A 16,107-nucleotide genomic window follows, 5' to 3' on the forward strand; every position below is an offset into this window, starting at 1 on the left:
ACTGTGCTATTTTATCCTTTGTCTTTCTGGTGTTTGTGGTTTTCTGCGCCAGGCTGTCCTGTTTTGTTGTTTTATTTAGCATTTGCACACAGTGAGATGTTCAATCCTGCTCTGTTCTTTCTCTCTCTGCTCCTTGCTGTGTTTTCTATCCATTCTCCTTTCATCATTTTTCGATATACTACTCAATCTTGCCCATGTGCCACCTCATCCCATTTAAAAATCCTCTTACAAAGTCATTTGTACTGCGCTGCATAACAATGTAAAAATGGTGAAATAAATAATAGAAAGGATGCCAGCCTCCACAATTTCTCATCTCTGATTGCTCACGGCCTCCTTGTCCCTTTGTATTTCACAATTTAGAGATTTGACTGTTAGAATGTGGATTTTACACTTTGAAAAATAAAGGTGCAAACATAATGGTGTATTCAGTTTGTCCCCACAGTAGAAACCTTTTTAGCTTTATAAAGGTTCCACTTGGAATTCTTTCAACCAGAACCAAACATAAAGGGCTATAACTTGATGCATCTGTGAAAGTTTTCACCCAGAAGCCCCAATGAGAGGTTCTAAAGGAAAACTCCTCTGTGATACAAGATTTCCACTCAGAACCCTCTCTGTGGGTTCCATCCAGAACCTTCCCACCTCTTAAAGGTGCTAACAAGAACCCACACAGGGTTGTTTTTACCAAATCTTTTCTCTGGAACCCAGCCCAGGGGTTCTACTGTGAACTCTTCTATATTCTAAGCATTTTATGTAGAACCCACCCAGGGTATTCTACTATGAGCCCTTTTATGTTCCAAAGGCCTTATTTAGAACTCACCCAGGGGGTTCCTGCTGAGAACCTTTTATTTTATGGTACAAACAAACCTTAACGAAAGAGTTCTTCAGCAAATCCTTTAGGAACTCTTTCTTCCAAAAACTGTTCTTTAGAAGAAAAGGGTTCTTAACGGACCCCAAAAGAACCCTTGAGAAACCCTTTCTTTACAAAAGGGTTCTTCATAATCTCCAGAATCATCCAGATTTTTTTCCCCATCTTCTAAGGGTCTTAACAAGAACCCACCCAGGGGTTCTACCAGGCAACTTTTGTTATATTTCTTTACGAAAGGGTTCTTTGGAATCATTCAGCATATTTCTAACTTCTAAGGGTTCCAACATGAACCATTTCTACTGCAAACATTTATACTGCAAGGGTTTTATGTAGAAGCTACCCATGGGGTTCTACTGCAAACCTTTTACTTTATGCTAATAGACCCCGATGAGAGAGCTTCAACAGTCCTTTCTTTCCAAAAGGGTCCTTTGGATGAAAATGGTTCTTTATGGAATGCAAAAGAACCCTTTCTTTAAAAAAACGGTTCTTCAGAAGCAAATGGTTCTGGACAGGACCTCAGCCCTTCAGGAAGAATTCCTTTGGATCCCTTATTTCTAAGTACATTGAATATTACACTGTGTCCATGGTGAAAAGCCTAGAGGAAATGGGGAGATTTAGCAGGAGAGCGTCTCCCAGGACGCTCCTAATTATATGAAAAAGATGAAACGTGCCAAGTCTCCGTCCTCGCATGGCGCTGTTTTCCAAAATGAGGGATTGTAGGCGAGTGCTGTGATAGGGGGGAAGTGTTTTAGAGCGAACGCGCGAGCGTCTGAGAGCACGGACGGAGAAGCCGATATGGAGAGATGCTGCATTGCCCAGAGGCCAGCATCTGTTCGCAGCGTTATAACCACAGTGGAACCACCATGTAATACAGGGAGACAGAGAGAGGAGGAGGAGGGGGAGGAGAAGAGTAACAGCAAAAAAAGAGGAGGAAATTGAGAAAAATACGTTGATGCAGACAAAACAGAGTGCAGACAAACTCTTATTATTCCTCTGCACCATCTACAATCTTGCCGTCCAGGAGAAAGCATCATGAGTGTCTCATATTGTCTCTTGCTGAAGTGTCTCTGTGATAAAGCCACTCCAGCTCTCTGACGTCTTTCATCCGGCTCGCCAATTGACAAACACAAAGCATCAGGACACAGATTCCACGGGTGCTGCCATCACTCCAACTAATGCTCCTTTATGTCTTTTTGTCCATTTTTCTTGTCCTTCACTGTTCAGGCTTCACAAAATAATCTCTGGCAGCCGAGAATATACATTTTTCTTGGGAATACTGGGTGACATCCGAGCCATTTTCAGCTATAATATGCGACACATTCAATTAAAAGACATTAATTAAAAGCTGATTCAGTAAAGCGTGCTCACTCATCCAGCCAGTGGAGAAGCACTTTTCTGCGGCGCCAGTGTTACAGGCAGTTAATCAAAAGCCTGTTTGATACAGAGCCATTGTTTTGCTTTGAGAATACAGTGGTCAGCAGGGACAGTAACTTTTACAGATAAAGTTTAACAAGCGTCTGGTGCTTTGGTCTGTATTAATTTCAGACCCTGCCTGCTGTGTAGTTAAGGATTCTGTTTCAGAATGTGCTGTTTACAACATCCTGGATGAGATGAATTATTTCCTTATTATGAGAAACACGAGTATGAATGCTGACAAGGCTCTGCTGGGCAGTAACTGGGCTGACTCCTGGTCATTGTTGTTTTATTCATCTATAACAACTTGAGTCATTTGTGTTTGCGTGCACAGTGATATTTAGAAGCAAAGTATCATATCAGATCTCATAACATATCATAGTATCACATAAGCTGGTGGGAGACAACTATCTCAATGGCTCTTTTCCTGTCTCTTTCTTTCTTATTGCAGAGCTGTGTAACATTAATGCTGTGGGCTTTTGCTGCCAATGCTGCACACATATTCTTACTGGACTAATTCTTTATTCTGTTAGACAGACTGTATTGCGTGGCATTGAACTGATTTGACCTAAAACAGTGTCTTTGTACTACTGTATATTTTTCTGTGTGCAGATTATGACTAATGATGATGTCCTACAATAATATAAAGTCCGAGCAAATGCAGCAAAATTGCAGAACTTCACCATAAACAGAAACTACATATGTACAGTATGATGATGTAGTTGGAGGTCAGTAAGCTTTTTTTTTTCTGCAGCACCAATTCAAGTTTAAAGAGATAGTTCACCCAAAAAATAATGCCATCATTATCCACTCACCCTCATACTGATTGAAGGTCGGGTTTTGTCTTTTAATCCAGAAGACACTGCTGGAGTTTCACAGGAAAACGGCGTCACAGAATCTCCCAAACAATTTAAGTGAAGGGTGACCAGTTTTCATATGGACAAAACTACCAGAGACAAAAAAAACCATGAGATAAAATGCCTCCTTACTGATCGTCTGGAGTAATCAAAGTCTTGTAAAGACCTGACCATGCCGTTGACTTGTGTACTCACACTGTCACACCACACACTCCCAGTTCAGACAGTGTGCACGCGCACTTGAACGTGGCTCCAAGCTGAGGACCTGCACTGAAAATTTAGAGCAAAAATATGATGAAATGACGTCCGTGGAGTCGACTTAGCCTTTCAAGGCTTTAGGAGACTTGGATGAGGAGTATGGTTGTTTTTTTCCATTTGAAGACCAGTCACCATTTACTTTCCTGTGAAAGTCCAGCAGTGTTTCGTAGACTAAAAAACTAAACTCTTTGGTTGGCATGATTTCTTTGGGTTTGACCATTGATGGAAATATATGGACTATTGTAAGAACACAACTCAACAAAATATATATCAGAGGTCTGCCATTGTTAGATCTTATATTGTGGAAAAAAAAACCTAACCCTTTAAAAATAAAAACTCTAGATTTTATCTATATTTTTGCTGATAATCATTGAAAATCTAAACCTGCTGTGATGTTAAAAAAGCTGCACCAGACTATATTTTGATATAAACAACAGCTCAAATCACATAACTTTGCATTCCCTTAGATCTACAGAGCAGTTTAGCATATTTTTGGTGTTAGCGGATCTTTGAAAAGGTCCTGTCAGTCAGTTTGAGATTTACATCAGGTTCCAATCATATGTTTAGATTTGGTTAGTTGGTTTGGATTAAGTACTATCCCTTTAACAAACAAATAAAGTAGGTTTTATATTATTTGGCAGTGGTCTTTGACGTTGGTTATCTCTATGTTTAAAACTTACTGTGTGATCACCAAAGCCTTTTTAATTAAAGAAACAACTTTAACACAACGTATTCTCCTAGAAATTCCTGTAATTTCACTGTAAATACTCTGCAGTAAATAAGGAATAATTTCACCTACAAGTTCATGTTATTGCAAAACATTTAATTCCCTTATGCATAAGAAATTGCAAGCATACTTGAAATTCATTACAGAGTGTTGTATTTCTGTCTAAAGAAAGTGCCAGGAACAGCACGCAATAACACAGGCAGACATAAAAAGTCAATTCTGTATTCAGTATTCCTTGATAGCCTATTCTCCTTTAGTTGTTTTATACGTCACAAGACACAAAGAGGCTCCGTTGGATCAATAAACTTAATATCCTACTAATTCAGCTCATGTGTAAGCAGCACGCATTAACACTGTAAAATAAAAGAATAAAATCAAGTGATTTTATAACCCCTGCAGTCTGGGGATGTAACAGCATTAGCACCTTATTATCAGAAAAGCAGTACTGGCTAACAGAATCACTGAAGGTAAATCTGAACCTTTCATTGCTTTGTTTGATTAATGATACCCAATATTATACTGTAATTAAATACCCAGTTGGATGGTTCATATTCTTATCATCACTAGTCATGAAGAAAATTGACTGCATTATTGGAAAAAACCAAAGCCTGATTCGATCCATCACAGAACTGACATGCTTCATGTTTGATAAATGAGTGTCAGTTTGCCTTGTGAGGAAGATAAACACTTCAGTCAGGTACTGAACAGGACAGTGACAGTGAGTATTATAATCTTTATAATATTCTAAGCAGCAGCAACTGTAATTGAACAATAACATTATCTTTTTTTTCCTGCCTTTGTCTTCTTTCCTTTTATGCGTTTTATTCCTCATTATAGAGACAAAGTGGCCAGGAAAAGGATGTACATCATCTTGGTGTTTTACTGTAAAATAAATGAATAAATAAATAAAAATCAAGGAGCTTTTCATTTCAGGAATCTAGCACGTAAGAAATCTAAAGTGACCAGCTGCAGATAGCAGATCAATGAAATCCTGCATAATGCTTGCCTCTCAAATACTAACCTCCTCTAGCTCTCTTCGATCTCCCCCTCTCCTCTTCTTAGAATAAAAATAATGAAGCAGCGGAAAGTTGGAGATATGGCAGAAAGCGGGTGATTGAATCCCCCCACTGTGCTGTTTGTGCAACTGTGTCTTTAATTCTCATATTATTTCATTGTTTTTGGACAGATTGTTGAACCCTGTTACAGAATGAGGATGAAAAATAATGACTGATCTTATGAAGAGGATCACTTATGTACTTTTTAGAACTTATTATCAGTTTTTGTAATGTGTTACTTAGTTACTTCAGGCTGTCCTCGCCAGAAAAACTACCATATAGGTCGTCTATACAAGCAGTTTATTACAACCTACATTTATGTTTATTGTTACAGGGCGGCCTACAGCTACAGTAACAGAGCAAAGGAGGAGGTCAGCACAGGAACGAGGTCGGGGCGAATGGATGGTTAAAACATGCTCATACTTTAACTCGTGCTCTTGTCTGGTGTTAGGCCAAAAATCTGTGTTGACTTCTGTTACATATAAAAAGTAACTCAAATAACTTGCATGCTCATTTTAAACCAAACCATGATCTTTTCCTAGATGTAACCAAGTAGTTTTGGCACCTAAACCTAACAAAACTGCAGAAAAACATTCTGTTGTTTAGGTTGTTAGGTTAAGGACCTGTTAGTTACAGTTTGGGGTTGGCTTGTTCGCTACTGGAAGTTACACGGAGGTTTGATATAAGTTTGATCACAGTAATTCCAAAGTTGTCTTATTTATGTGCTATGTTCTTGCCTAGTTTGCTAACATTAGCTAGAGGTGCGCCTACATTCAGGACTCACCTCGTTTTGTTCAGAGGGTTTGTGAACAATGTCGCTGAGCTCAGGATGTCTGGAGGGGAGCGCAGCTCAGTAAATCCTCGCAAATTGCAGATTGCCTGTTTGTTGAACCAGTGTCTTGTTTAGGGTTAGGGTTAGCAATATAATGTATTAATTCTTCAATAAGCAATATGTAATGAGTAATTAATTGCAGTTTTTAAGTAACTTGCGGTATCAAGTAGTTTTTTGCTTCCTGATACTGAGTTTGATACCTGATTTTTGTGTATCAGCTGATACCAAGTATTAATCTGATTTTTCATCAGCTGTATACTACTAACCCCGTATGAATGTGATATGATTACTATTATAAAGGCCTTCTACATAATTTAGTGTTCATTTCCTCATATTCTTATTGCAGCAAACTGTGGGGGTCAATGACTTTTAATTCAATATAAATGCAAAAACATGTGTCACTTTAAACAACTGTACAGTAGGAGTTTTGGTAGCTTGTCCCTGCACTGCATCGCTTAATGCAATGTGATAGAAACTGCAATGCTATGAACTGTATTTCATCCATGTCTGTCAATTTGGCTTTGATGGAACATTTCCTTTTAAGGGCATGTCCATGTTTGTATTGTGTGGCCTTGTTTATGTTACTCTGTGTGTGTGTGTGTGAGCTTGTCAGAGAGAGGTGACATTGTTTCCTGGCAGAAATATGTTCCAGGTTTGGGGCTCAGGTGGCTGTGGTTTGTCTCTGATCAGAGCTGACACACAGGATGGCACAGGAACACACTCTCGCTGTCTCTTTCTTGATTTAGCTCAATCTCGCTCGGGTTTGTAATCCCCTCCTCTCTCCGCACACACACACTCGCACACACACACACACGTATGCACACAGAGCTGTGCTGTAAGCTCTATCAATCTTTCTGAACAGCGGCACTGAGCAGCACTGCGGCCCAATAGCCTTTGCTCTCACACCTGATGCAGAGCAGCGAGTGAGCGGCTGCAGCTGAATGAAGTCATCTCGCCTCTATAATTCTTTGTTGCTCTTCTTGGGTGTACAGTATGTACTTTTAACTTGAATAGAATAGCTTATGAATAGGTTTCTGCATGGCCTAGAATATACCGCTTCAAAGCATGCCAAATTTGAAAAGGCTGTTGATACACAGCTGAAAGAATGAGGACAAAATGGTGGACGAAATGGATGATCTGACTGTGTCGGCCGCTGCTGTTATCAGATAAAAGCTGGCTGCGTGTTTTATTCTAGGTTCTTTCTGTCTGTCGCGTTAAAGATGCTGTTTTGTTGTTCAGGAAAACAATTAAGGGGTTGACTGAGGAGAGATTTTTCCAGGTTTATGTGCGATTAGAGCTGCTCTCTGAATCTGGTGTCTCACACTGAAGTCTTTATTTGTGCAACGGCTAAAAGCATCGCAGGTCTTTGACACATAACATCGCAGTGCCTCAGGGTGGAAGATCGCACGTGTCGGGGCTTAGGAGCAGCTTGGAATCAGAGTGCATGCATCACAGGATGGAGCATGTACTCATTTTATTAATCATTTCCACAAGGCAAGATGGAACCAAAAGGTCGTACTGCAAACAGCTGCCCATTGTGTTGTATTACAGTTTGGCTTTGGATTATTTCCTGAATAATGATGCACTTTTTCTGCATCCAAGTGAACAAAATCTGCCTTATGTTGCAAGTTAAAAGTAATGTTCTGTTGGCAACTTAATTTTTTGGGCTCTGTAATGTTAGATGGTGTGACATGGTTGGGAGTAGGGATTAATATTTCTCCCAAAATGAGGTATTTTCAAACTTGGGTAAAGAAGCGCACTATTCTAATGTATCCTGGAAAATTGACTTGTTTTATAGTATCTTTTCAGCTAACGTCAAAACACTTTGGTCATATTTCAGGTAACACTATATATAACAGGGAGAAATGTGGGTTCCAAACCTGACCGTAGTGAATTATCTTTCTATCTTTTGTATTATCTATTCATAATAAAATTATAATATAAACTGTGCATACCACATGCAGCTTGGACTTCATTACAGCAGCGAGGATAAAATACCAAGTTCACTGCCTGTGATCTGTCGCTGTCTGACCGAACATCCTCATGGAAGTGATGTTTTACGAAATTCATCAAAGCAGGTCATTTGGCATTTTCAAAGTCATTCTCTTGCTAAGCTTGGACAGATTCCATATTCTGTTCGTGTTCAGAGGCGACTGTTGCAAGTCAGTTATATAGTCAGCCTAATAAAGCCAGTGATCACTCAAAGTTAAAAAGTAAAACTCTGAAAAAGCTCCCACTCACTTGGTGTGAGATTTCGGCTGGATTTTGGCCGTCTTTCTCCAGTGAGAGGCACATTTCGCCACAGCCAACTGTTGAAGGTAAATCTGTCATATGCTGCCATCTCTGCCAGTATTTGGCGCAAGAGTGTTCTGGATGAAGTATGAATACAGTGTTCTTGCACGCTTTGGTGGCCTGTCACTTGAAATTTTTGTCAGAGATTCCAAATGCAATAGCAAACTGCTTGTTGAACCTCAGTCCAGTGCACTTCACCCCTCATTCACTTTGCATCCTCATTGTTTAATCTTTTTAAGCATGTCCACGCAAAGCTGGTGGCAAACATCTTGTCGTGTTAGTTTCATTTACATGGTAGAGTCGCAAGTGAATGTGCTGTAAGAGGTGTTTGAATTCATGGCATTTTGTGCTTGGTAAAGTGCTCAGTGTGTTTGGCAGGCAACACATAAGAGTAACAAAACACACACTACTCCTCAGGATGTTAATTAAATATCAAGAAAAATACAACATATGCTACTACTTTATTTTTTGGTCCTTTCAAACACCAATGAAATGAATTAGTCTATGGCAATTTTACAACTGCTTTCTTTTCCTGCTTTGCCTCATGATTGGAGGGGTCTCCAACTTTAACTTTAACAATTATCACCATGTGTGGATTATAAGACAATGAGCCCTTGAGTCCAGACATGTGAAAGGCCCCATCATCTCTCCAAGGAGCCATATATGCACAGACTGTAGAAATTTTGGGCCTTTTGTCTTTATTTTGCAGTTTTTTCTGTAGTTTTGTGTCACTTTATAGTTCTTTTAGTTTCTTTTTGTAGTAGTTTTGCACCCTTTTGTGGTCATTTTGCATCTATTTGCAGATATACATCTTTATGTAGTTTTGTATCTTGTTTTGGTGTCGCTTTGTACAATTTTGTGGTCATTTTGCATCTTGTTATAATTGCTATGCGTCTGTTTGTAGTGTTGTGTGTCATTGTAGTTGTTTTGACTTCTTTCTGTAGTTGTTTTGCAACTTTTTGTGGTCATTTTGCATCTCTGTGAAGTTGTTATGCATCCTTCTGTAGTTTTAGGTCTCTTTGTAGTTGTTGTGGTTTCTTTTTGTAGTCCTTTTGAATCTCTTTGTGGTTGTTTTGTGTCTTCCTGTAGCTGTTCTGTGTCTTCTTATGGTCATTACATGTCTCTTTGTAGTTGTTATGTATGTCTTTGAGTGAGATTTGGCCCCTGGTCCAACATCCAGTTGGCTCATTCCATCATCCGTCCATGGTGATTACCAGCAGGACTACATCGGGCAATGAGGACACTCAGTCCACGGTTTCTCTATACCTCCATCAAAGCCAGTAATTTTAACAACCTGAGGAGCAGTTTACATTCTCAAGTTAAACATGGTGAGTTTTGAAGGCTGTTTCTAATCATTTTTTGGCCTAAATATACTTAAAGGTCCCCTTGAGACATATAAAAATACTCTGCTTTAAATAATCATTTGTATCTGATATTACCTAATCAAATATTCTTAAAATTCCATCTTCACTGAAAAACCCAGAATCTATGAATATGCAAATCATGTTTGCTTTAGAAAGTTTAACTGCTGTAGACATAATGTGTCCCACTTCACTGAAAAGTGGATCCCAGTGCTTGGACACTGGAAACCTCAGTGCTCCACATCACTCTCTGAGTGATGCATCACAGGCTATGGTCCACCATAGTGGACCATAGAGATGACAGAATTTGCTCATACGTTCACGTCAACTCAGATTAGAAGTGAGCACAGAGAAACGTACATCACCACAAAGTGAGGCTCAGACGTCTCAAAGCCCTTTTTCCACCAAATAAACTCTGGTCTTTGAACCAGTTGTGCCCAGGATTCTTGGAACCTTGGTGATATCTAGCAAACAAAGAGAACTAAAAAAAGAGGGAAGGGGCATCACATCACTTGTGAACATTCAAGCTCCAGGCTTTGGCACCTTTGGTGGTCCTACTGAAGCTCCTAAACAAAGGTGCACATTCGGATGATCAGTCAGTATGCTGTTCTCTGATGTGTGTTTTTTTTTTTTTTTCCTTCTTGTTGGGTGGTAGAGCTGGCACCAAAGTCTAGTACCAAACAGAGCATAGAATCTTCTTTTTTTTAGGTAATTTCTCTTCCTTCTTTTTTAGTTTCCTTGTAGTGAACCAGCCTGCGTTTTCAACAGTGCTGCCTGGAACCACTGTTAAGGACGTTCAACAGAGGGCGATGCATAATGTACCAGTAGATATAGTATATGACACACATGCTTCGGTTCTCAAAGAAAACCTGCTATTTTTTGATTCTTAATGTTTCAAAATCAAGTGCATGAACCTGGACGAAGCTGGTTCCATGCTGGTGGAAAAGGCCTATAAATAAAGTAACAAGCAAAAAACATTTTTGTTACTCCTTTTAGGCAAAATATCCTAAAATATATCAAACTATATTGGTGGCAGCTCTGCCACAATTAATAGACTAATTAATTATAAATCAATTATTAAATTAAACACCAACTATTTTGATAATCAATTAAGTGGTTTGAGTATTTTTTAAGAAGAAAAAAGGTAAAATTTTAGCTTCTTGAATGTTAGTGTACTTTATGATTTTTTTTTACTTGTCTATAACAGAAAGTTGACCTTTGGATTGTCAGCAGAACAAGACATTTAACGACATCATCTTGAGCTTTGTGAAACACTAATAGAATTTTTTTTTTTTTTGTGACCATCTTCTGATAATTTATAGACCAATCAACAAATCGTTTAATTGAGAAAATAATCATCAGATACATTTTAATTGTAGAAATATATAAATAAAGAAAATTATATAATGAGAACATTGCACACACTGATTACTGACCCTTTTAGGTGACTTATACACTTAAATGGGGTTCTATTGGGTTATTTAGAGTCATGACCACTGTATTTCTAAAATTCTGGCCATGGCCAGTGGGTTATTTCCAGTGCCTGTCCTGTGAGAACAAGTACATTCCTCCAAGTTATGTGTACCTGCAGTCATACGCAAAGGAGATGATCTAAATCAGGCTATCTGTTTGTGTATTCTTATGCAGAGTCATGTAGTTTTTTTGGTATCTGTAGATATATTCTTCTGCTCTCTATTCAGTGGCTGACTCCAGTCTTTCCCCAGTACCTGATCTGAATTCCAGTTTGGGGACCAGTTTGTTGAGTTAGTGCAATGGGATTAGCAGTTCCCAATTAAATGAGGTTAATTGTACATCCTTATGAGGGATGAAAGACATATTTAGAGGAGGGGGTGGGTGGAGAAGAGTCTTTACTGGGCTTGACTGCTTCGATACCACTTGCCGACTTTGTCGGCTCAAAAAGTTGTGTCTGTGCCAGCGCGTTTGATCACCAAGAAAATCCTCTTGTGTCAAACTTCCTCCGACTCCCAACTTCAAAAAATACCCCAAATCAAAGAGCATCACGGAGCAAGAAAAAGACTCACCCGCACAACCCCTCAAAATAGCATAAAGAGAAATATGTATCAAAATATCATCAGTCATCTTTTTCTCCAAGAAACAAGTCCAAAAGAACAAGTGGGGGAGAAGGAGGGGAGGAGAGGGGGGGATGAAAAGTGCAGATAAAATCACCTCCACAGTGTATGTGCTGCAGGTAGGAGATAAATTAAGAGCAAGCTGGGAGTCTTGTGTTAAACCCAAATCTTCCAAGCGGGGCACAAGTGTCCTTGGATGTCCCCGATTTTTTTTTGGGCCTTGCTTGATTTGATGTTATCATCACTGACTTGGAATAAGGCTAGCTTAATATTTGTGTAGATCCTTACTCAATAGCAATTTTATCCTTGAGCTGGGGATAATAATGCACCTCATTGTGTAAGCAGGTCTCAATAGGTGCTGTGTTGTTCGGTGACAATGCTGTTAGTTGGCCAATGCATTTTTCAAGGGCACAGTGGTGATGATGATGTCCGAGAGCCAGACAAGGACCTCTGGAAAACACACACACAACTGCCTGTAGATGACTTTATAATGAAGGGTTATCTGGGTTCCATTAGCCAGACCTTATGATCATCAAGGTTACATAAGGCTAATAATTTGCATAGGAAAGACAGCTTTTTAATTGCACATACACTTACACCAACACATTGGTATGCATCTTAAATCCAAAGTCCCACCTAAGAGATGTTTGACCTGAGTGTGTGCGTGTGTGTTTTCCACTCTACTGTATGTATGTGTACACATCCCCCAAAAAGACTTCAAAACAAGAAAAAAGGAAAAACATGCAACAAAAATACCTTCGTCTCGAGGCTTGTTCATTGAAGATTCATCATGTTTTTTTGTGAGCGGACCTAGGGTTAAGAAAAAAAGGGGGGAAAAAGAGAAAAGAGAAAATTTCAAAAAAGATTACTGGCAAAAACGGAAAAAAAAGAATATCAAAAAAAGAAAAGAAGAAAGAGCAAAAAGGACAAATCAGCAAGAGTTCATGGCTGCTTATGTGTTTTTTTCTTTTTCCTTTTAAAAAGAGTACAAAAGCAAAAACAAAAGGCATCACAGACACAGATTTATCACAAGAAAAGACACAAGATCAAAGAAAACTGTTTTTGGATGTGATTTCCTTCTCTCCCCCTGCAGAAGAAAACGGCTGCCATTGTTTATGGTCCCCTTTTTCTCTTTCTCTCTCATTGAAACCCTGTTTGTTCCCTGAGCCTAACTTTCTGTTTTTGTTTTTGTTTTGGTTTTTTTGAAGTGGGTGGGTGTTGGGTGGGGTTGGTGAAGAGGGGAAAAAGGGGAATGTGGACGTAATAAGGCCTCTGCGGTTTGAAGAACAGGACCCAGCCCTTTCCTCCCGCCAAATGAGCAGGAAAAAAAGGCTTTTATTTTGAAAAAGAACTGGCAAAGAAGAGGACACCTACAGGAAGAATGGCGGGTTTGGGTCCTGATGCTCAAACCCCAAAATTTTAACGCCGAACTTTGAGCAGTGAAAGCACATATTGTTGGACAACATTAGTCAATTACACCTTTTTAGATAGACACACTTGAACACAAAGACACCTTTAATTAGACATCCACTCGTAAGCAAAGACACAATGACCCTGTAATGGTAAAAGGCATGTTAAACATGTTTCAGAAAATATAGGGCACAGGTGCTTTTGTGTATTGGAGTGTGTGTGTATGTGTTCGTGTGTGTACATGTGTGTTTGTCATTATTTATTGGTTAAACCAAAGAGCTATTCCCCAGGCGGGTAAATAATTACATAGCACAACAGCAGAGTGTCAATTTGAAATGACAAGTAAGCGTGACGCTAATTGCGCAGAGGAGTGCAGGTAAAAGGTGAATGTAATTTGATCCCCATCTGCCCACTGGCTGTTTTTGGTAAATTAAAAGAGCGGCGGAGAGAAAAGAGAAGACGACAGAGAGAAATAGAGCAGGAGAGAGGCACAAAGACGGGGGAAACAAAGAGAGGACCTCCTCTTTTCCTCCCTCTATTATCATCTCTGAAGGTGTTTTATTATTATTGTTATTTGTTGAAATGCTTGTGTCACATTCGAGAAACCCGACTGTGACCAAGTGGTTTCTGCGTCTTCATAATCGAGACGCGAGGAGTTTGAGAAAAATACGACAAAATCAGCTTTGATCTCGCTCTCGTTTTACCTTCCTCACACCTGTCACTTTCCTCGCACGCTTCATTCATGTACAGATATCACAGGAAAGAGAGGACACCTTTTGGGATGTAACAAAAACTCTATATGTATACCGTTCACCTCATCTCTCAGAAGGTGGATGTTAGCAGAAAACACTCTTCACCCCAGCATTCAGAAAGTAAGTGCAAAAATACTCTTCACTTTTCATCGCTTTTCGCTTTCATCTGATAAATCCACTTTGGGAACTTGAGGTTTGGCAAAGAAACTTGGTTTTTATTCAGTTCTGTAAAAAAATAACTTACGTAACATAACCCAACCTGACTTTATTGTTCATCAGGGTGTACAGATGAGGTGAATATCACCTACAAGATGGATGAATATTTGTCAATTATGCCTTAGGAACCAGAACCATGAATATTCAGCCTCTAAAAGATGGACAAAGGACAAAATGTTACATCAACTCACGCAATACACAACATACATTAAGGATAGAATTTAAGGGCTGCAGTATTTGAAGAACACAACCCATGTTTACAGCTCTGGAAAAAGCTAGTAAGTGGACTCAAGGAGGATTTATAAAATACAGACTCTGTTTTAGTTCTTTGTTACTTGAGCCCCTGTACTTGACTGGAATACTAAATGGTTTTGCCAAAATATGTTTAGTAGAAAATGCAATTACTATGTATTTATATCCACTGTCAAGGTTTCCCAATCCAGGCTGTTTTCTTCTTGTAACACACACGATTCATAAGGATGTGGCTGGGTTAGATGGTAGGCCAGAGCTGAGAGCAACGTGCCACAGAGGGACCTCTTCCAGCAACATGGAACCAGCCCCGTTACAGCTAAATCACATAACTGAAAGAAACTGGTTCTGAACCTGAAAGGTTGGTTCCTAACTGGAACCAAAAAATAGCAGGAACCAAAATGGTCATGGCTTATTCTACTGGTTCTTTGTTTATGAGATCACTGATTAAAATGGTTCCACTCAAAAGTGGTGGAAATGCAGGCTGGTTCACTAGAGAGCACCAAGGTTCCAAGAATCTAAACAGAACCAGTTCAAGAACCAGAGGCTTTTTGGTGGAAAAGGGCCCAAAGTAACACGTTAGACTACTCAGATCATTACTGTTTTGTACTAAGAAGCATAATGTGTTAGGTTTGTTATTCAAACCAGCTATTTAGTTTTACTGTATTTCTCAATTTCCTTTTTTTGCAACAAAAAAGAAAAATTAAATCCCTTTGCACTGTTTCTGTTTCAGTTCTACCTCTTGCGGATAGCTGCCACATCCACCTGTCACCGGAGGAGAGTTTGAGGGTGACTTTTTTGTATTGGAGACAGATGACAGACACACAGCAGACACTGAAATCCTGGAGTATCTCAAGTCAGGTCTTGAGATGGATGCATTGAACCAACTGCACATGATCAAGAAAACCTTTCTTGGTGTGAGGGTGAGAGTTTCCCACTGTCCAACATGTTTTGAAAAACTTCTTTCCTTCCGTTATAAAAGAGTAAACGAGAGAGCACACTGATTGAGTGAAATAATTTGAAAGAATTTTGATGCCGGAGACCGGGGTTTGCATTCCAGGTGAGGACAGGATTAATCTGTCACAAAGAAAAGATTGTGGTTTGAGTTTATTTTTGAAGGAGGTCAAGAGTCTAGAGCTATTGAAAAGTTAATGAAATATTTCAAAGTGGTGCTCCGCTGCCAGTGTACATAAAAATGGCCTGACAAACAAAACAGGACAGAATTTAAAGGGCCGATATGCTGGAGTTAATGGCATGATGAATTAGCAGATGGCAAACCTTATCTCACTGTCCCCGGCATGTAGGGGAACCTCACGCTGCAAAGCTCATGCAAAAGGCCGTATCGAGAGCCCGTGCTTGATTTGTCCATTCTGGGATACTGTAGAAACATGGCAACTGTTTGTGCCTTTACATAGATACACATACTTGTTTCAGGTAGTGAATTGATTATAGGGTTATGGTGTTTTTCAGTAACATTTACTACCTGAAAAATCTGACAAATCATTAAGCATGAAAGTTCATTCTTCAGTTTTTTTAAACATATCTGAAGACAGTCCATTTACTAGTTTTACTGGACCATTTTCACAGTCTCCTTCAAGGTAGACCTGAGCAAACTCAGATTTCAAACTCTAATTCCGCTGAGGAAAACCATGAAATGTTGCTGAAAGCCATTAAAAAGCTAGTAAGTGGACCTTGAGATGAGATTCCTTTTTCAAACAGGTCGAAGGAAA

At 39.3% G+C, this 16,107-nt stretch overlaps 1 protein-coding gene across 1 annotated transcript in view; it reads right to left on the reverse strand.

Moving 5' to 3' along the window:
* Positions 1-16,107, reverse strand: part of nlgn2a (neuroligin 2a) — a 256,832-nt gene that overhangs the window by 117,171 nt on the left and 123,554 nt on the right. The window contains exon 3 of the mRNA XM_084711539.1: positions 12,507-12,560. Within this exon, the coding sequence (XP_084567665.1) occupies positions 12,507-12,560 (54 nt within the window). The remainder of the gene's footprint in view (positions 1-12,506; positions 12,561-16,107) is intronic.

The sequence above is a fragment of the Lutjanus erythropterus genome, chromosome 23 (genome assembly GCF_056507025.1).
Source record: "Lutjanus erythropterus isolate fLutEry1 chromosome 23, fLutEry1.hap2, whole genome shotgun sequence".
NCBI lineage: Eukaryota > Metazoa > Chordata > Actinopteri > Lutjaniformes > Lutjanidae > Lutjanus > Lutjanus erythropterus.